Genomic DNA, 20901 nt, shown 5'->3' on the forward strand with positions numbered 1-20901 from the left:
CAGGGGCGGTGACTCATGCCTGTAATTCCAGCACTTTGGGAGGCTGAGGTTGGGGGATTGCTTGAGGCCAGGAGTTTGAGACCAGCCTGGGCAACATAGCGAAACTCCATCTCTACAAAATAAAAACTAAAAAAATTACCCAGATGTGGTGGTGCACACATGTAGTCCCAGCTACTTGAGAGTACCCTTGGGCCATGGAGTTTTATTGCAGCAAAAACAAAAATCCATATGTATATAAGTGTTTTCTCAATAGGTATATTGACAGTGGACTTATTATGATGTGGAGCTTTGGCATTTGTGGACCTGCTGAGGTGTCCTTACACTCATTGAGAACCATTGATGTTATGCAAATGCTATTAAACTTTGCGTCTAAGACTTCTTATTTGTCCTGTGACCTTTGATTATTAGAAAGCAAGCATAGATTGGTAGTGAGGCAGAGGTAATACCTATAGAGGCAGTGCTGCTCCTGTATCATACTGGATGGATAAAAGCTCACGTCTCATCCTATCTGGAGAGAATTTTCAGAGACCATCTATATGCTTCTTGGGAGGTTTAAGTAGATTGATCCCCTGTTATCTTTAGGGATGACATTGACAGTATACTACTCCTTTTATTGGCCTTTCTTCCATCCCTGTCTTATTCTTCCTGCTCCTGTAGGTCATTCTCTAGACAGACTGCTTTTAATCAGGTTCTTACCTCAGCCATTGCTTTTGGGAGAACCCAAACTAAGACAGCAGTCATTAGAGTACTTAGTATTTAAAAGGTAGATAAGAGTTTGGGAATTGAAACTGGATGATCACCAAAGGTGTGAGTATATATAGAAAAGAAGGCCAAGATAATACGTTCTTTGTATCATTAGGAATGCGTTAAGAGGTTGGTCTAAAGAGGAGCAACTAGCAAAGGAAACTGAGGTTTGACCAGTGGTATAGGAACAAAACTAGGAGGATGTGTGGTGTGTTGGAAGCTAAATGAAGAAATCTTGTAAGGGGAAGCGATGCTACTAAGAAAGCAAGGGGGAGAAGTGAATTTAGATTGTCTATTGAATTTATTTTATTTAGTTATTTATATTTGAGGTGGAGTCTCGCTCTATTGCCCTGGATTGCAGTGGTGCAATCTTGGCTCACTGCAACCTTTGCCTCCTGGGTTCAAGCAGTTCCCCTGCCTCAGCCTCTTGAATAGCTGGGATTACAGGCATGTGCCACGATGCCCAGCTGATTTTTGTATTATTAGTAGAGACAGGATTTCACTATGTTGGCCAGGCTGGTCTCAAATTCCTGACCTCAAGTGATCTGCCTGCCTTGGCCTCCCGAAGTGCTGGGATTACATGCGTGAGCCACCACATCCAGCCATATTTTTTAATTTTTGCAATGGAGTCTCACTCTGTCACCCAGGCTGTAGTGCAGTGGCGCAATCTCGGCTCACTGCAACCTCCACCTCCCAGGTTCAAGCGATTCTCTTGCCTCAGCCTCCCGAATAGCTGGAATTACAGGTGCCTGGCATCACGCCTGGGTAATTTTTGCATTTTTAGTAGAAACTAGCTTTCACCACGTTGGCCAGGCTGGTTGCAAACTCTTGGCTTCAAGTGATCCACCTGCCTTGGTCTCCCAAAGTGCTGGGATTGCAGGTGTGGGCCACTGCGCCCGGCCGGATTGTCTATTGAATTTAGATGTTTTAAGAACCGTTTTTCTTGAAATGATGGGGACAAAAGTGTGATTGGAGTGGATTTAGGAACACTTGATAGAATAATTGAAGTCAGTGCATGTGGACAACTTGTTTGAGGAATTTTTCTGTAAAAGGCAGCAGAGTAATGGGTTGGTAGCTGTAGAGAGAGATGTGGTTTCAGGAGAGATTCTTTTTTAAGATGAGAGAAAAAATACACCTGCTTGGTATAGCATATTGCTGTGTGTGGTCACAATCAGTTTAGAGTATTTTAGACTGTTTCTCTTTGTAAGGATAGACTTAATATTCCCCATCATAATTAGGGTTCTTTCTAGTTAATTTGACTGCCTTTTTCTGTTTCCATTTAGGGCTCCCTAAGTCATGCATATATTCATGGAGGAAAAGAAGTTACAAGTTACTAGGAGAAACAAAGGTGATTGGGAAGTACTCTGGCATAGACATAAACATGAGGAAGTGAAGTGATGGAATACCTGTGGGGAAATTAATCCTGCTACAGGATCGTATCTTATGGGGAAAGAGTTTAGAATCCAGCCAAGACTGTATGAGAGGCTGGGCACAGTGGCTTGCACCTATAATCCCAGCACTTTGGGAAGCTGAGGTGCTTGGATCACTTGAGGCCAGGAGTTTGAGACCATCCTGGCCAACATGGTGAAACCCCATCTCCATTAAAAATACAAAAATTAACTATATGTAGTGGCATACACTTGTAATCCCAGCTACTGTGGAGGCTGAAGCATAATTGCTTGAACCCGGGAGGCAGAGGTTGCAGTGAGCTGAGATTGCACCACTGTACTCCAGCCTGGTTGACAGAATGAGACTGTCTCACCCAAAAAAAGAAAGATTATACGAGAAAGCTATTTCCAGGTTTGAAACAATGTCATGATTTAATTTCCCTGTCATATTAAGCAACAACTTTGTGAATATACATATTTGTGATCTGTATTGTCACAAATGTCTTTTTGCACACCTTTTATTGACCTATTGTTGAAAATAGCCAAGTCAACTCTATGCTAGGAACAGGTGAAATTTACCCACAGACTTCCAGTCTTTATTTTATGCAGTTTCACCTTTTCCAAGTATTGTTATGAGCCATATTGAGCTGTTTTCTTTCCTCATTCTCTTCCACCTTTTCCTTCAGATTATAGAATGGTCTAATGTCAGTTTTTCATAGTTAATTCTGTCTGAGATGTTTGCATTTGTAGTCATATTTCTAATTGTGGAATGAACGACTTTTTCTTTTGAAAAAAATTGAGGCTCTCTTGTTTCCTAAGTTGTCAGTCCTGCTACACTGAGATGGAAGAGGATTCCACAGATTCTTCTACCTTGACCTACACTTTATAAAATAGGGCTAGCAAAAATTGGTGGACTCAAGGAAGCCTTAGTGATCTGAATTTCAGAAATAGCAAGAATTCTGTGTAGGTGAATGTGGCAGTTTGCCTGCCTGGGGGCAGGTGCCTGGTATCAGTATAGGCGGATAATATGGAGAGACGTTGAAGGGATAGGATAAAGGCATTCAAGAATTAGGATCCTTGAATGACAGTGTGGGCTTTAGGGAAGATGTGGGACTCTGACAGAGCCTCAAAGGCAAAAATCAAATAATTAAGCATGATACTTGGGTCTGTCTTTCCCTGTTACATTTTGCCAAGAAGTCGCAGGAGAGGAGAGGATTGAAAACATAGAGAAATCATGTAGTCCTGCAAATTCAAGGAGTGCTTGGAATTTGGGACCCTGTTGGACTTGAATCTGAAGGTAAACTGAACCAAAAAATATTTGGAACTGCAACCCAAGCTTCTACTACCTCAGATTTGACAAGACTGAAAAGGTGGCTGTGGGTCGGTGATGGGGAGGTTGGGATTTGGGCTGATTACAGATGAATTGAGTCTAACTAAAGCTGCTGCCAGCTCAAATGGACTCTACTAGAAATCTGAATTTCCAACCTTTATCCTGGGAGAAGTAGAAGGACCTTACACTCCCTGGAAAATAACACTTAAAACAATATTATAGTGGGGCGTGGTGGCTTATGCCTGTAATCCTAGCACTTTGAGAGGTGGAAGCAGGAGGATTGCTTTAGCCCAGGAGTTCAAGACCAGCCTGGGCAGCATAGTGGGACCCTGTCTCCACAAAAAATAAAAAACTGCTGACTGTGGTGGTGGTGCATGCCTGTAGTCCCAGCTATTTGGGAGACTGAGGTTGGGGATTACTTGAACCTGGGAGGTTGAGGCTGCAGTGAGCTGAGGTTGTGCCAGTGCACTCCAGCCTTGGTGACTGAGACCCTGTCTGGAAAAAAACCGGCAAACCAAATGAATAAAAATTACACTGAATTTCTGACTGTTACCTTACAGTGTCTAGAATATTATAAAATATATGAAACATACAAAGACATGGAAAAGGATGATTGTATAGGCTTATGGATGACCCAATTATTGGAATTAGGAGAAAAGAACATTAAGGCAATTGGCAGGATAATATATGGGGGATTGAGTATTTCAGGTAAGTAATGGACATGCCAAAAAACCAAATGCATATTCTGGAACTGGAAAATAGAATATCTTAAATTTTAAAAATTGATCAAATAGCCTTAATAGCAGTTCTATGATAAGAAATAAAGACACAAGGAAATGGTAAATGTGTGAATAGGAAAGTTTATCTTCTAGTTTTTAAATTTATATCAATGACAGTGGATAGCACAAAGCCAAAAATAACAATGCATTATGGAATTTATGGTATGTATCAGTAAAATACAAGACAGCACAAAAGTTGGAAGTAAATATATGCATACTCTTTTATAGTACTTAGGTTATATGTGAAATGGTGTAATATCATTTGAAAATGGGCTATGATGAATGAAGAATGCATATTGTAATTTCTAGAGCAACCAAAAATGTAGGATAGCTAAAAGTCCATAAAAGGAGATAAAATGGAGTAAAAGGAAAGCTTTATTAAAAGGTAAGAAAAGAGGAACAAAGGCTCCTCTCCCTCTCCCTCTCCCTCCTCTCCCTCTCCCTCCTCTCCCTCTTCTCCCTCCTCTCCCTCCTCTCCCTCCTCTCCCTCCTCTCCCTCCTCTCCCTCTCCCTCCTCTCCCTCTCCCTCCTCTCCCTCTCCCTCTCCCTCCTCTCCCTCTCCCCTCCCTCTCCCTCTCCCCTCCCTCTCCCCTCCCTCTCCCTCTCCCCTTCCTCTCCCTCTCCCCTCTCTCTCCCCTCCCTCTCCCTCTCCCCTCCCTCTCCCTCTCCCCTCCCTCTCCCTCTCCCCTCCCTCTCCCTCTCCCCTCCCTCTCCCTCTCCCCTCCCTCTCCCTCTCCCCTCCCTCTCCCTCTCCCCTCCCTCTCCCTCTCCCCTCCCTCTCCCTCTCCCCTCCCTCTCCCTCTCCCTCCTCTCCCTCCTCTCCCTCTCCCTCTCCCCTTTCTTCGGTCTCCCTCTCCTTTTTTCGGTCTCCCTCTGTTGCTGAAGCTGGACTGTGCTGCCGTGATCTCGGCTCGCTGCAACCTCCCTGCCTCGGGCTCCTGTGACTCTCCTGCCTCGGCCTGCCGGGTGCCTGGGATTGCAGGCTCGCCGCCACGCCTGAATGGTTTTTGTGTTTTTGGTGGAGACAGGGTTTCGCCGTGTTGACCGGGCTGGTCTCCAGCTCCTGGCCTCGAGTGATCTGCCTGCCTCGGCCTCCCGAGGTGCTGGGATTGCAGACGGAGTCTCGCTCACTCAATGCTCAGTGGTGCTCAGGCTGGAGTGCAGTGGCGTGATCTCGGCTTGCTACAACCTCCACCTACCAGCCTCCTGCCTTGGCCTCTTAAACTGCTAAGATTACAGCCTCTGCCCCGCCGCCACCCCATCTAGGAAGTGAGGAGCGTCTCTGCCTGGCCGCCCATCGTCTGGGATGTGAGGAGCCCCTCTGCCCAGCCGCCCCATCTGGGAAGTGAGGAGCGCCTCTGCCCGGCCGCCATCCCGTATAGGAAGTGAGGAACGTCTCTGCCCGGCCGCCCATCGTGTGGGATGTGAGGAGCGCCTCTGCCCGGCCGCCCCGTCTGGGAGGTGAGGAGTGCCTCTGCCCGGCCGCCACCCCGTCTGGGAGGAAGTGAGGAGCACCTCTGCCCGGCTGCCCCGTCTGGGAGATGAGGAGCACCTCTGCCCGGCTGCCCCGTCTGGGAGGTGAGGAGCGCCTCTGCCTGGCCGCCACCCCGTCTGGGAGGAAGTGAGGAGCGCCTCTGCCCGGCTGCCCCATCTGGGAAGGGAGGAGCGCCTCTGCCCGGCCACCTTGTCTGGGAGGTGAGGAGCGCCTCTGCCCGGCCGCCCTGTCTGGGAGGTGTACCCAACAGCTCCGAAGAGACAGCGACCATCGGGAGCGGGCCATGAGGACGATGACGGTTTTGTTGAAAAGAAGAGGGGGAAGTGTGGGGAAAGGAAGGAGAGATCAGATTGTTGCTGTGTCTGTGTAGAAAGAGGTGGGCATAGGAGACTCCATTTTGTTCTGACTAGGAGTAGTTCTTCTGCCTTGGGATGCTGTTGATCTATGGCCTTTCCCCCAGCCCCATGCTCTCTGAAACATGTGCTGTGTCAACTCAGGGTTAAATGGATTAAGGGCGGTGCAAGATGTGCTTTGTTAAACAGATGCTTGAAGGCAGCATGCTCTTTAAGAGTCATCACCACTCCCTAATCTCAAGTACCCAGGGACACAAACACTGCAGAAGGCCGCAGGGTCCTCTGCCTAGGAAAACCAGAGACCTTTGTTCCTGTGTTTATCTCCTGACCTTCTCTCCACTATTATCCTATGACCCTGCCATATCCCCCTCTCCAAGAATGATCAACACCCAAGAATGATCAATAAATACTAAAAAAAAAAAAAAAAAAAAAAAAAAAAAGAAAAGAGGAACAAAGAACAAACAGAAAATAAATATGATGCTGGATGTGGTGGCTCACACCTGTAATCTCAGTGGTTTGGGAGGCCAAGGCAGGGAGATCACTTGAGGTCAGGAGTTCGAGACCAGTCTGGCCAACATGGGGAAACCCTGTCTCTACTAAAAATACAAAAATTAGCTGGGTGTGGTGTTGGGTGCAGTGTTGGGCGCCTGTAGTCCAAGCTACTCAGGAGACCGAGGCAGGAGAATCGCGTGAACCTGGGAGGTGGAGGCTGCAGTGAGCCAAGATCATGCCACTGCACTCCAGCCTGGATGACAAAGCAAGACTCCATCTCAAAAAAAACAAAAACAAAGCAAAAATAAATAATAATGTGGTAGTTTTAAGTTCTGTCATAGCAATAATTACATAAAATATGAAAGATCTAAGCCCACCATTAAAACATAGAAATTGTCAAATTTGATTTCTAAAAGGACCCAACATTATGCTTCCTACAAATGGGTACTTGAAATGTAAAGACATTTGGTTAAAAGTAATAGATGGAAAATATATTACCATATTAACACTAATCAAGAGAAAGCTCCTATGGCTATCGTGACATCAGGCAAAACACTAAAAGACAAGGATTACTAGCAGGAAAAAAAAAAACCTCGTAATGTGAGAAGGATCCATTCACCAAGAAGATATGAGCCCTAAATATCTATTCACTGTATAATGGATCTCCAACATAGGTGAGATAAATATAAAAGAATAGATAAATTTACAACTGTAGTTAAGAGATACCTATACTTTTCGATAACTTACAGAAAAAGCTGTAAATTGGTGAGGCTATAGAAGATTTGAACACAACTGTCAACCAATTTTATCTAATTGACATTTGTAGAACATTATACCCAAGAGATGCAGTGTGTGACATTCATGTACACGTGGAACCTCTCACTAAGAATTATGTGGGGCCGTCGAAAGTCTCAACATATTTCAAAGGCTTGAAATGATAGTACTGTTCTGTTGACTGCATTGGAATTACATAGAAATCAGCAACAAAATGAGGTTTGGTAGATTACCAAATATTTTGAAATTAAGGAAGTCAATTTTGAACAACCCATCAGTAAACGAATAAATCAAATGGAAAATTAGAAAGGACATTAAATAAATTCAGCAAAAGACAACATCAAAATTATTAAATGCAGTGCTAACATTTCCTCTTTGAAAAGATCAATACAATTGATAAACCTCTAGCAAGATTGACTGAGGGGAATAAAAAAATCCGCAGATTACTGCTATAAAAAATGAGGGAGGTGCTTATGGTACAGATTCTATAGCTGTTACAAGGATAGAAAGGAAATAACTATTTAAAAATTTTGTTTTAGTTATTTTTAAACAACAAAAACCAATTGTTTTAGGTATCTGTTTCTGTGTTAAGAATCTCTCCACCACTTGGTGGCTTAAAACGATAGCAGTTGACTATTTCTCTGAATTATGTGAATCAGCATGTGGTCTTTTATCTCAGGCTTCTTTGTGGCATTGTATTCTCAGGGCAACATTCAAAGAAGGTAAAGGTGGACTTTGCAAATCATGAGGCTTAGGGACTGTCACTTGCCCAACAAAAGTTATGTTGCATTGAGTTGATGTAAACAAGTCACAAGGCCTGCCCAAATTCATGGGGTTGGGGAAATAGATTCTATCTCATGATTTTAGGTGGTGTAAAACATTCTGGCCATGTTTTTCAGTCTACAGTGGTAAAGTCAGAAAATAGTGAAGTCTGAGATTTTACCCTATTTACAAGCTAAAAAGTTAAGCCTGCCAGAAAACAGAATACCTTTAGATTAGAGACAAAGAGAGATTATTACCACAAAAGCAGTAACTAGAGCAATGTCTTGTGTCAGTTCTTTGAGCCTTAATCTTCACAGGGTGACATACTGAAAGTCCTGTAGTACCTGCCCATGCAGTAGCGTACGTTACAGGAGGAGAACCCCAAATTGGAAAACCTGATCTTATTTAGGACCACTGGTAACCTGTCCATCCTCTCCTCTGGAGTATAAGCAAATCTTTTCTGGGGAGGGGAAGGTGGACTCTCTCAATCTTGCTTAGTGTTATTATCCTAGAATGTCTCTATACAAACACCTTATGTAAATGACATTGCTCAGAGGACCGAGAACATGCAGGAATGTGAAATGTTTATGGAGAATTGTCTTTCAACACAGTGTACTCTTGATCACAATAATTTGCCTTCCTCTCATATACAAAATGTGATCACTCTTCTCCAAAAGTCTTATTCCATTAGAGTATGAGGCTTGATGATCTGTCTCATCAAAATGAGATCTAGATACAGATAAGGCTCCTCCTCATTGCCATTTGTAATGAGAAAAATGCAAAATAAAAACCAGATACTGCAATTACATAGGCCAAAATTAAGAAAGACTGACAGTACCAAGTGTTGGTGAGAATGTAATTGGAATTCTCTTTGCTGGGAGTGTTAAATAATAAAACCACTTTGTAAGACAATAGTTTTGAGTAGAATTAAATTACTTATAGACTGTGACCCAGCAGTTTCATTCCCATGTATTTACCTATGAGAACAGAAGCCTGTGTTCTTATAACGCTTGTACACAATGTACTTTTATTCAGGACAGGCTGTCTTGGTCAGGATGTTGACTGGGAAGGGGCAAGTGTGAACCTTGTAGGGTGATGGAAATCTTACACATGTGTTGATTCCTGCTGGTTATATGATTATGTTTCTCTACCATCTATACTCTTAGAATGTGTTCATTATGTAAATTGTATCTAAAAATATAAAAATGGAAAATTTTGCGAATGGAAGGATTCCTTGGTAACTTCGGTGTCTATGTCTACCACTTAATTGCACAGCAATACATTTTTAGACATGTTTAGGCTAACTATAGTTTGATATAAAATTTTAACACTGTTCATATTGAAAAAACACCCAGCTTTCTTCTTGATTAGAATTAAGCTAATGGGACCAGACATTGATGTTGATCTTCTAGTTATAAGTATGATCTAGCCATCAGCATCTTTTCCTTATTTCTTGTATATGTTGTAGGCATATCACATTTTATATATATTTAGTTTTTGACTGTTGTCCTTATAAACGCTCTTACACAGCGTTTATAATTTTTTCAGTTAAAAAAAAACTTTTTTTTACTTTTCTTACTGTCCTATCTTTATTCTTTTTCATATTATTTTAATTGTTTACTATTTATGTACTTATCAGTAAGGGGTTAATAATGTTCATAAAATGCCTTGGAACTAAGCACAAATATACCAAATACAGATTAGCAACATTGTGATAACTATGATTAAACTAAATGATCTTACACAACCACTAAATACCATCTAATAGGTGTGGGCATGCCTGAGGAGACTTTGTTTTACGTTTTTACAAAATGAAATATTGCACCACGGTTTAAGATTGCTTTTAAATCCAGCCGAGTATACGAGTATACATGTGCGCCTTGAGGCGACCCCAGAGTGCAGCCTTGCCATGGCCTCCGAAGCTTCTCTGCATCTCAGGGCACCCCCTGAACTGTCTGTGGATCTGGAGGCCTGGCATCTATGAGGATGACTAGGGGAGGACCTGGGTGACTGTGGTTGTGCACCTCAGTCCCCTGCACAGAGAAAGGGCCGGGTGCTCGAGCTCCCAGGGCAGCACATACGAACCTAGCATCACGGTGCACATGTGGCAGATGCCAGTGCACACCCAGGAGCCACTGTCCTCCAGCCAGCTGCCCTACTCCCACCTGCTCCCCGTGTGGCAGCTCACCCCAAGAGGAGGTACCAAGCAGCAAATTCCAGTTTCTAGGAAATAGTGGACCAGATCGTCTCCGTGGAGCAGCTGGTCCTAACATATTGGCCGGCAAGGGATAACTGACGTTGGGAGTGGCTGGCCCTGCCGGCCCTGACTCCTCTGGCCTCATGTCTCTTCGGGCCCCTTCAGTGAGGATCTTTGTGTACTTGCTATTCCGTTTGCACACCCAGCATGGCCTCCTTGTAGGCAGGAGGCAGTGGGCCCCCTGCCCACTCAGCTTCTCGCATTTTCTTCACTTATCAGTCTTGTCCTTTTCCACTCAGGCCTACACTGAGGGCAGTTGGCCTGGATGGGCTTCACTAGGGGCCCCGTCTGTGCACTGGGCCCGTTTCCCCTGCTGGCTGCAAGCCATGGGTTCTCTTTCTCCTCACTGTCCCTCATGCTGACCTTCTAGATGCCACTCCCAAATCCCCTTCACTCCATACCCACCAGGCTGCATGCCCAGCCAGGCCTCTGGCACCCTCAGTGCAGCCCATGATTGAGAACTCACCATCAGCAGTCAGTGGCTCGGTTTAAGAGAGGGTCGCAGAGGGAACTGGGTCTGGATGTGGACTTGGATGCCCTGTGGGTATCAGTTCTGCTGACACTTTGGCCTGAAATAGATAAAGTGCTGAGCAAGCAGTGTATGCTGGAGCCTCAGTAAGTCCATCTGCACAGTGGGGAGCGTCGAGGGATGGGTTTGGACTATGCTTCTGCTTGTTCAGTCCTTCAGCTCACAGCGGGATGCTAATCCATGAAGGTGACCTCGCGGTACTGGTTAATTAAACTTTATTGCTCAGTGAAAAAAAAAAAACTAGCCAGGTATGTCTTGTGATCTCTTTAGGTAAATAGAAGATGTGCTATATTAAAAAAAAAAAAAAAACCTTTCTAGTGATTTTACTTTTCAATTTTTGTAGTAATTCTCAAACTGAGACTTGTCAAAATAATCTCAAGTAGAGGATGGGGAAGGCTAAATAATAGTGGCTATGGTATAGATGAAATAAGATTGACCATGCATTGATTATTGTTGAAAGTGTGTTGGAAAAAGGAATCACATGACATTTTTTTGTTGTTGGTTGGAGACGGAGTCTTGGTCTGTCGCCCAGGCTGGAGTGCAGTGGCGCAATCTTGGCTCACTCCAGCCTCAGCCTCTGGAGTGCTGGGATTACAGGTGCACACCACCACGCCCAGTTAATTTTTGTATTTTTAGTAGAGGTGGGGTTTCACCATGTTGGCCAGGCTGGTCTCAGTCTCCTGACCTTGTGATCCATCTGCTTCAGCTTCCCAGAGTGCTGGGATTACAGGCGTGAGCCACCACGCCCGGCCCGACATTTTGTTTAAGACAAAGAATTTTGAGTTTTATACTGTACCTAATTTACTAAATCAGAATCTCTAGGGAGAGGGTATAGTATCTGTATTTTTCAAAAATAACGAGTGAATATTAACTAGCTAGTTGCAATTACAGCCAAGATTTGTTTTTCTTCCTCATTAGCAGCTTTTTAAATTGGTGTCAGTTTACTAGGGCAGTCTATGAATGGTTGCCCAAATCCTACTTATGAAAATTATCAATGAGCTCCTCTCTTTCTCTGCTAGATTATTTCTGTCTATCTGTCTACAAATCTACTGTTGTATCTCTTGATTCATATTCGGGTGGCAACTACTTGATTTTTCTAATGTTTTATATAGCAAAACTACCTGAGTTGTCGATTCTAGTTCTTCTGTTCTTTCTTGAATCCCTTCCAAATAGTGTTTTGCCCCACCAACTAGAGGTGGTTTTGTCAAGATAATTGATGACTTTCACATTAATACACAGTGGCCATTCTAAGTCCTTATTAACAGAGTTGATAACATCTTCCTCCCTGAAACATTTTTTTTGTCCACCTGGCTTTTAGAATATCACACTTTTTCTCTTGTGGTGGGGTGTTTCTTTTGCCTCACTTGACTGCTTCTCTTCAGTGTCCTTTGCTGGTCATCTATAATGTTTTGGGGCTCAGCCATTGAACCTGTTCTCTTTTCTGTCTGCCCTCCTGCCCTTGATGATCTCATCTAATTTTATTGCTTTAAATATCATCTATAAGCAGATGACTTTCAAATTTATATCCACAGCTTGGATCTCTTCCCACATCTCTGAATGCCTATATCCAGCTGCTTACTCAGTGTCCTACTCAGATACCTTTCAAGTATTTCAAAGTAAAGTTTTTGAATACAAACATCTCTCTTCTCTCTGCCTTGCTCCTACCATGGTCTTACTCCATTTCAGTTTAGTGGCAGCTCCGTTCCACCAGACTGTCATGTCTGTGGGAGTGTGTATGAGTGACGGAAGATTTGGTGGCCAACTTTGCTTGCTGTACACACAGCTTTGTTGTTGTTGTTTTTTGTGGCATGCAGTATATGTAGAATTCTTAGAGAACGTTAAACACACATGTTAAACACGTTAGTCCTATACCATTTGGCATAGCGACAAATAGCTTGATGTATTTAGGGCAATTCTGAAATTCTGAAACACATAAATGGATATTACTCTCAGTTTTTAAGAAAAAGATGATTTATCATGTATGTACTTTTTATTAAGAGTATTATTTTGTGTTTTAGACTGTCTCACTTTGGAATGTGTTGGCTGCAAGTACAGAAAACATAGCAATAGTTTAAGCAAATAAGGGAATTAGTTTTCCCACATACCAAGAAATCCAGAAATAGAGAATAGTTAGCATTAATTCAGCTGCTCAGCAATGCTGTTTGAAACCCCAGCTTGTTTCGTTTTTTTCCTCTGTCAGTCTTATTTATTGGCTGGTTATTAATTCTCATGCTTGTTGACTTACGGTAATAGGATGGTTGTTGCAGCACTAGATACTGTGTACACATACAAGGCTAGAAAAATGGGAGAGTGGTGGTGTCAGACGTATTTGCTCCCATTTATCAGGAAAGCAAATGTTTTTCCAGAATTAACCAGCACATCACCCCCAAAGCAGACTTCAGAATATAAATCTTTGATTTTCACTGTGTTACCCATTTCTTGTTTACCCCTCCAGGCATGGGAAGCTCAAAAGTGGTAATTGAGCTGGGCCCCTTACTGCCCTGAATAATCTAGTCTTGAAAGGAAGGCCAGGTCACACCTGTAAACCCAGCACTTTGGGAGGCTGAATTGGGTGGGAGGATTGCTGAGCCAGGAGTTTGAGACCAGCCTGGGCAACATAGTGAGACACTGTCTCTACACACACACACACTCTTACAAAAAAAAAAAAAAAAAAAAAAAAAAAGGGTTAGCTGGGTGTGGTGGTGCATGCTTATAGTCCCAGCCACTCAAGAGGCTAAGGCAGGAGGATCCTTTGAGCCCAGGAGGTTAAGGCTGAAGTGAGCCGCGATTGTGCCACTGCATTCCAGCCTGGGTGACAGAGCAAGACCCTGTCTCAAAAAAAAAAAAAAGTCCAGGCGTGGTGGCTCACGCCTGTAATCCCAGCATTTTGGGAGGCCAAGGTGGTTGGATCACTTGAGGTCAGGAGTTTGAGACCAGCCTGGCCAACATGGCAAAACCCCATCTCTAAAAAAAGAGTTAGCCAGGTGTTGTGGTGCACACCTGTAATCCCAGCTACTCGGCAGGCTGAGGCAGGAGAATCGCTTGAACCCAGGAAGTGGAGGTTGTAGTGAGCTGAGATTGTACCACGGTACTCCAGCCTGGGCAACAGAGTGATATGTCTCCAAAAAAAAAAAAAATCTTAGAAGGGAAAATAAATCCCATAAACAATTAACAGTGCCTGCCACATAGAACTATGAAAAATTACTAAAATATAATTGGCCATTCGAGTTTATTTGCTTGGAAAATTATTTCTCAGTAAGTTCAAATTAATGGCATTTTAATGGTAGGTGAAAGAGTATTTATATAATGAGGGCTTTCAAGAGTTTATAAATGTATGAAGACTATCCACTATAAAGATAGCCATTTGGCTGGGTGCAGTGTCTCACGTTTGTAATCCCAGCACTTTGGGAGACTGAGGTGGGAGAATCGCTTAAGGCCAGGAGTTCAAGACCAGCATGGCCAACATAGTGAGACCCTGTCTCTAAAAAATTTTTTTAAATTAGCTGCGTATGTTGGTATACACCTGTAGTCCTAGCTTCTCAGGAGGCTGAGGTGGGAGGATTGATTGAGCCCAGGAGTTTGAGGCTGCAGTGAGTCATGTTTGTGCCATTGGGCTCCAGTCTAGGTGACAGAGTGAGACCCAGTCTCTTAAAAAAAAAAAAAAAGCTAGTCATTTATTTAGAAGCTAGTAAATATGTGTGTGTGTGTGTGTGTGTGTGTGTGTTTAAGAGGCTAATATTTTGGTTTGACTGTTTGATCTTAACTATTTTCAGTTTACAGAGGTTAATTTTTGAGAAGTTTAACTTTTATATAAATTAGATATTTAAAGAGATGTTCCTTAAAGTCATAAAGATCCGTTTTTATTGTTAATTTTGGTTCTTTTTTTGCTTTCCATAGAATGTTGGCTCAATTAAGAAACATCAGGGAGATAAATTCAACCCACTGGTAAGTAACTTCAATTTCTTTTGGTAGAAAGTTTTCAGCAGCCAGTTGCAGTGGCACATGCCTCTAATCCCAGCACTTGGGAGGTCAGTGCGGGAGTTTGAGACCAGCCTGGGCAACATGGCAAAACCCCCATCTCAGTAGAAATTACAAAAATTAGCCTGGCATGGTGGCTGGTGGCATGGTAGTACCCTTGGGAAGCTGAGGTGGGAGGATCACTTGAGCCTGGGAGATCGAGGTTGCAGTGAGCCAAGATCGCACCACTGCACTCCAGCCTGGGCGACAGAGTGTGACCCTGTTTCCAAAAAAAAAAAAAAAGCTTATTATTGTGCTCATTTTCTGGGTCGACACTTTCTTCTCCATTGTGATTAGAAGATTCTTATGTCTACAGTGTTACTTCTGATTTATAAAGTGGCTCTTCCTTATCACATACCTGAAATTCTAATGAGCAGTTCCCATGTTGATCAATTCAGTTCTGATCAGACTAGGCTTTCTTCCTTTTGGATTATTTTCTTGTGTTATTCTGTAAAGGAGAATCAGTCTTTGGATACTGCTACTCATTTACTTCTCTTTCATATGTTACTTTCCTCCTCTGCCCTGAAGAATTAAGGTTCTCAACCTTTCTTATCAGTCAGCAGTTTTTAGTCTATACCACTTCCACTTGCAGGCCTATATAGATTTGGTGTTCATTTTTATATTGGCACCAGGCCCGCTGAATTTGATCTGAGGTCTAAACCACTGTCTTTATAGTCTCTATTCACAGAAAGTTTTCCTTTGAGATTTCAACTCTATTTAGCTTCCTAGAGCCCAGTCTAATCTTCCTTTTCTGAATTCGTTCTCCTTTCAGAGAAGTTCTACAATTTCTGTTTGTCTGCCTGCAACATGATTAACTCTACAGAAAAAAAATAGGAAATTGTTATATCTCCATTAACAATTACTTGACCCTATAAATTGTCTTATACCTCAAGTGCCCTACATCTTTATATGTTATCTTTATATGTTTGGACCCAGTATGGTCCAGAGGCCATTAAGCGTTTACACGTGTGACTAATAAGCTGAATTTTTAATTTTATTTGATTTAGCTTTTAATACTAAGTTTAAATAGGCACATGTGTCTAGTGGCTACCATACTGGACATAGCAGATACAATTCTTTCCCATTCTTAAGTGTCCTCCTAACTCAGTATCAGTTGTATTCTTAAAATGTCTAGAACAACATGTCCTTTGTTAGGGACATGGATGAAATTGGAAATCATCATTCTCAGTAAACTGTCGCAAGGACAAAAAACCAAACACCGCATGTTCTCACTCATAGATGGGAATTGAACAATGAGAACACATGGACACAGGAAGGGGAACATCACACTCTGGGGACTGTTGTGGGGTGCGGGGAGGGGGGAGGGATAGCATTAGGAGATATACCTAATGCTAAATGGCGAGTTAATGGGTGCAGCACACCAGCATGGCACATGTATACATATGTAACTAACCTGCACATTGTGCACATGTACCCTAAAACTTAAAGTATAATAATAAAAAAAAAAAGTCTAGAACAAGAAATTTTGTATTCATTTTTGGAATTTTTAAAATGATCTCATAAGCACATAGGTAAAATCTAAATTCTCTTCTGGCGATTAAAATCTTCTTATTAGATGAACTGTTTATTCTTATTGATAAAATATGCCTTAATATAAACAAAGATTGTTACTAAGTAGTAAACTTTTCTGGATATTTATTTGTTGACAGAGATTTTAGATGGAAACATTTAATGTTTGACATCTTAGTTTCTTTTTTTAAATTCTGAAGGAGGAGTATATAGTGAAGATTTACTGATATTTGAATTGTTTTAAGAACAATTCAAGTTCCTTCCTTCAAGTATGCATTATTATATATTGAGAAGCAGTATAGAAGAGCGCAGACTCAGTTTCTTCATGGAAAAATGGAGATAACAGCACATATCGTAGAAAGTTGTAGTGACGATGAAATGAGAGTCTGCAAATAGTTTATCTAAAGAGCTTAGCACAGTGCCTGGTATAGAGTGACTGAGTAAGTAGGCCGGGTGCGGTGGCTCACACCTGTAATCCCAGCACTTTGGGAGGCCAAGACGGGTGGATCATGAGGTCAGGAGATGGAAACCATCCTGGCTAACACGGTGAAACCCCATCTCTACTAAAAATACAAAAAAAATTAGCCGGGCGTGGTGTGGGCGCCTGTAGTCGCAGCTACTCGGGAGGCTGAGGCAGGAGAATGGCGTGAACCCAGGTAGCGGAACTTGCAGTGAGCTGAGATCGCGCCACTTCACTCCAGCCTGGGCGACAGGCAAGACTCCATCCCCCCCCCAAAAAAAAAAAAAAAAAAAAATTGTAGTGACAATGAAATGAGAGTCTGCATATAGTTTATCTAAAGAACTTAGCACAGTGCCTGGTATAGAGTGATTAAGTATAGTCAAAAAAAAAAATCCCAAGTACCTGGGATTACAGGCACGCGCCACCACGCCTGGCTAATTTTTTTGTATAAAGATGGGGTTTCACCATGTTGGCCAGGCTGGTTTCGAACTCCTGACCTCAAGTGATCCGCCTGCCTTGGTCTCCCAAAGTGCTAGGATTACCGGTCTGAGCCACCGTGCCCAGCCTAGAATAATCAATTTTTTAAAAAGATTGCAAGGGAAATACATATCTTATTCTTTGTCACTTTTAAAATATCATATAATATGAAGTAGAAGAATTAGAAGCAGTGCCTTGCAGATCCCTGTTACAGCTTGAGGCAAAAGGAAAAATCACTAATACCAGATCCTGTCTTTATTTTAACATTGGACATTTTGTTTATACATGGATTCTTTTTCAGTAATCTGTATTTTTAAAACATTATATTAAGATATTATATTTATCTTGATTACTGAATTTTTTGATACCTCCTTATATTTTGTTCCTGAGGCCTTACTGGCCTTAACCTAGTCTTGGTTCTGGTTAGAGGTAATCTAATACTCTAATAGAATCTTCTGACTTCAGCAAGAATGGATTGTTTTACATAGAAAGAATTGATAACATTATCATTTTAATTTTATTTATTCCTAATATTGCTATAAAAGTGCCAATATATTTGTGTGGTGTTTGAGTTTTTTGGTTTAATTTTATCTTAGAGTATGCTGCACAATTCAAATTTTTAAAAGTCAATTTTTAAACTTTTATTTCTTCAAGTTAATTGCTTTATTACTTGTGCAAATATAATCTTACTTTGCTAATATAATCTTAGCCTAGTTAGAATTAACCTATGTATATACATTGTGTACTTAATAAAGTTGGCCCTGAGAATGTTCACTAATTCAGAATTGGCCTTTTCCCTCAATTAATTTGAAATCTGTTCTTTATTTAAGCAAGTTTTTGTACCAGTGTGTAACCTTAAACACATTTAAGACATATAAGTTCTTTAGAAAAACTATATAGCCAATATTTAATTGAAACAAAATATACTTGGGGTAGGTGGGAATTTTCATGTGGAAACTTGGACTTTTCATAGGAAGGTTATAGGGTGATTGATCCCTGATGGCTGGTTAAGAAGACCTGAAAATATCTTTGCATTCCCACTTCCTACTCAAAACTGCACTTAATCAAGTCCTTAATGAAGACTCATAGAACTCTTAGTCAGAAATTAAGTAAAATTAAATAAAAATCTTTGTCTTATTAGAGTTTTTCTTGTTGAGAACTAAGAAGCAGACTCAAAGCACAGTTTTTTTTTGATTGTTTGTTTGAGTCTCACTCTGTTGCCCAGGCTGGAATGCAGTGGCGCGATCTCGGCTCACTGCAAGCTCCACCTCCCGGGTTCAAGCCATTCTCCTGCCTCAGCCTCCGGAGTAGCTGGGACTACAGGCGCCCACACCTAGCCCAGCTAATTTTTTGTATTTTTAGTAGAGACAGGGTTTCACCGTGTTAGCCAGGATGGTCTCATCTCCTGACCTCGTGTTCCGCCTTCCTCGGCCTCCCAAAGTGCTGGGATTACAGGCGTGAGCCACTGCGCCCGGCCTCAAAGCACAGTTTTTGAAGAAGCATGTAAATGGCTACTTCATGGATTGTTTTGTGAAGTACTAAAGAGCTTGAGTTTAATTTGAAATCCAGTAGTTATAAATGTGGGTATTAAAGCAATGTTAAATGGGTTCCATTGTGCTTGTATAGTGGCAGGAGAAGTGTTTGTCTGTGACATATGAATTGTGATAGATTGGAATGATTTGTTCTGAAAAACCGTTGTAATATGTATGTTTTTAATTTCTTTTTATTCGAATATTGCAGTGTCTAAAAATGACTACAAAACGAAGTTTGTTTGTGCGGTTGGTACCATGTCGCTGTCTACGAGGGGAAGAGGAGACTGTCACTACTCTGGATTATTCTCATTGCAGCTTAGAACAAGTTCCGAAAGAGATTTTTACTTTTGAAAAAACCTTGGAGGAGCTCTATTTAGATGCTAATCAGATTGAAGAGCTTCCAAAGGTATGCTAATACTTTCTTTCAAGAATTATCTTTGGTTATTTTTATATCTAGAAATATGATATTCCTAATATTGCTATAAAGTTGCCAATATATTTGTGTGGTGTTTGAATTTTTTGATTTAATTGTATCTTAGAGTATGCCGTACAATTCAAATTTTTAAAAGTCGATTTTTAAACTTGTATTCCTTCAAGTTAATTGCTTTTATACTTGTGCAGATAACGTAAAATTTTGTAATTTTAGTTGTATTGTAGCCATTAAGGTAAATAATGAGACTAAATAATTTCTGGAGTCAGTAGATTTAACTAGAGCGATAATTGAAATTAATGCTGTCTTTTTCTACTTTTCATAAGACATTAATGTGTATTGTTATAATTGAGGGAAATTGTCCTTTTACCATATCATAATTTTATTGTTAAACAGCTTTTCTTAAGTTCATACAGATATTGTTTTCCTCCATTTACAATTTGTTTGGAAAGGTTTTGGAGGACTTAACATTTCTGAAGTGTAGTAACAACTGAAAGGAGAAAGTTGGTTTGTTGCCATGAAACACCTTCTCAAGTTATCACCTTGTTTTTTTTTCACCAAACTTTTTTCTGTGTATTTTTTCTTCTTAAATCCCAGTCTCTCATTATCCTTTATCAATTTTCCCTCTCATTATCCTATACCAATTAAATTGCTATAATTTAATTGTTGGGATCTTCTGCCACCCAAACAGCAGTGTTTTTGAAACTGTGCGTGGAGACCCATTGGTAGCTCATAAAATCAATTTAGTATGTGTGGGCAGCATTTTGGAAAAAAGAACTATAAATTTGGACTGCGAGAATTAGGAAATATAGGACGCTTAAATTAGAATTTTCAAATAAGGAATAATTTGTTAGTGTAAGTGTGTCCCATAAAATTGTGGGATATACTTGTACTAAAAAATTATTTGTTGTTTGTCTGAAATTCAAATTTAATGGACATCTTATACCTATTCTTGCAATCTTAATTATAAAAAATAGAAAATAGAGTGTGTTGTATATAGCCATTGTTTCATGAAAATATTTTAGATTTGTGTGTATATACATACTGGATGACAGTATGCAACAGGCTTTTCTCTGATGGTCAGTAAGAACATTCTGAAAGCCACTGCTATCCTAGGGGTCATCTTACAGAGAAATCTTTATATGGCTATGGATAAAAATTAAAGGTTGTTGGTCTCATGTTTATGAACTAGAAACCTAGGTTGTGGTTGGATAATTTACTGTTCTTCCTTATATGTTGTTCTTCAGCAGGCAATTTATCTTCCTTAGCTAGTTCTAGAGAATATAGAGGACCAAAATTTGTCTCCTTCTCTAATCACCACCGGTAGAGTCTTGGTTTAGGGGTTTTGGTGAAAAGAGAAAGTCTTGCTACAACAGTGCAAATAACTGAATCATTTATGTCTTATCATACCTAACTCTTTTACATTTTTAGAAGAATACTCTTCTTAAATAGGGCTTTCATTTTGGAATAAGGTTGCTTGAAAGACAAGCTCCAGAGTTTATCACGTTTAATAGCCACTTATTTTTTTTTACTAACTCAACAGAGGATATAG

The 20901-nt window shown here is 41.1% G+C and overlaps 1 protein-coding gene across 8 annotated transcripts in view; it reads left to right on the forward strand.

Annotated features, from left to right (window-relative positions):
- ERBIN (erbb2 interacting protein) overlaps positions 1-20901 on the forward strand; it is a 150990-nt gene that overhangs the window by 44181 nt on the left and 85908 nt on the right. For 6 of the 8 annotated variants that reach the window (XM_054487537.2, XM_054487538.2, XM_054487540.2 and 3 more), the window contains exons 2-3: positions 14801-14848; positions 19128-19325. In XM_054487537.2, coding sequence (XP_054343512.1) covers positions 19137-19325 — 189 coding nt within the window. In that variant the 5' untranslated portion in view covers positions 14801-14848; positions 19128-19136. The other 2 variants (XM_063664858.1, XM_063664861.1) reach the window with 2 other exon arrangements.

The sequence above is a fragment of the Pongo pygmaeus genome, chromosome 4, assembly GCF_028885625.2.
Source record: "Pongo pygmaeus isolate AG05252 chromosome 4, NHGRI_mPonPyg2-v2.0_pri, whole genome shotgun sequence".
NCBI lineage: Eukaryota > Metazoa > Chordata > Mammalia > Primates > Hominidae > Pongo > Pongo pygmaeus.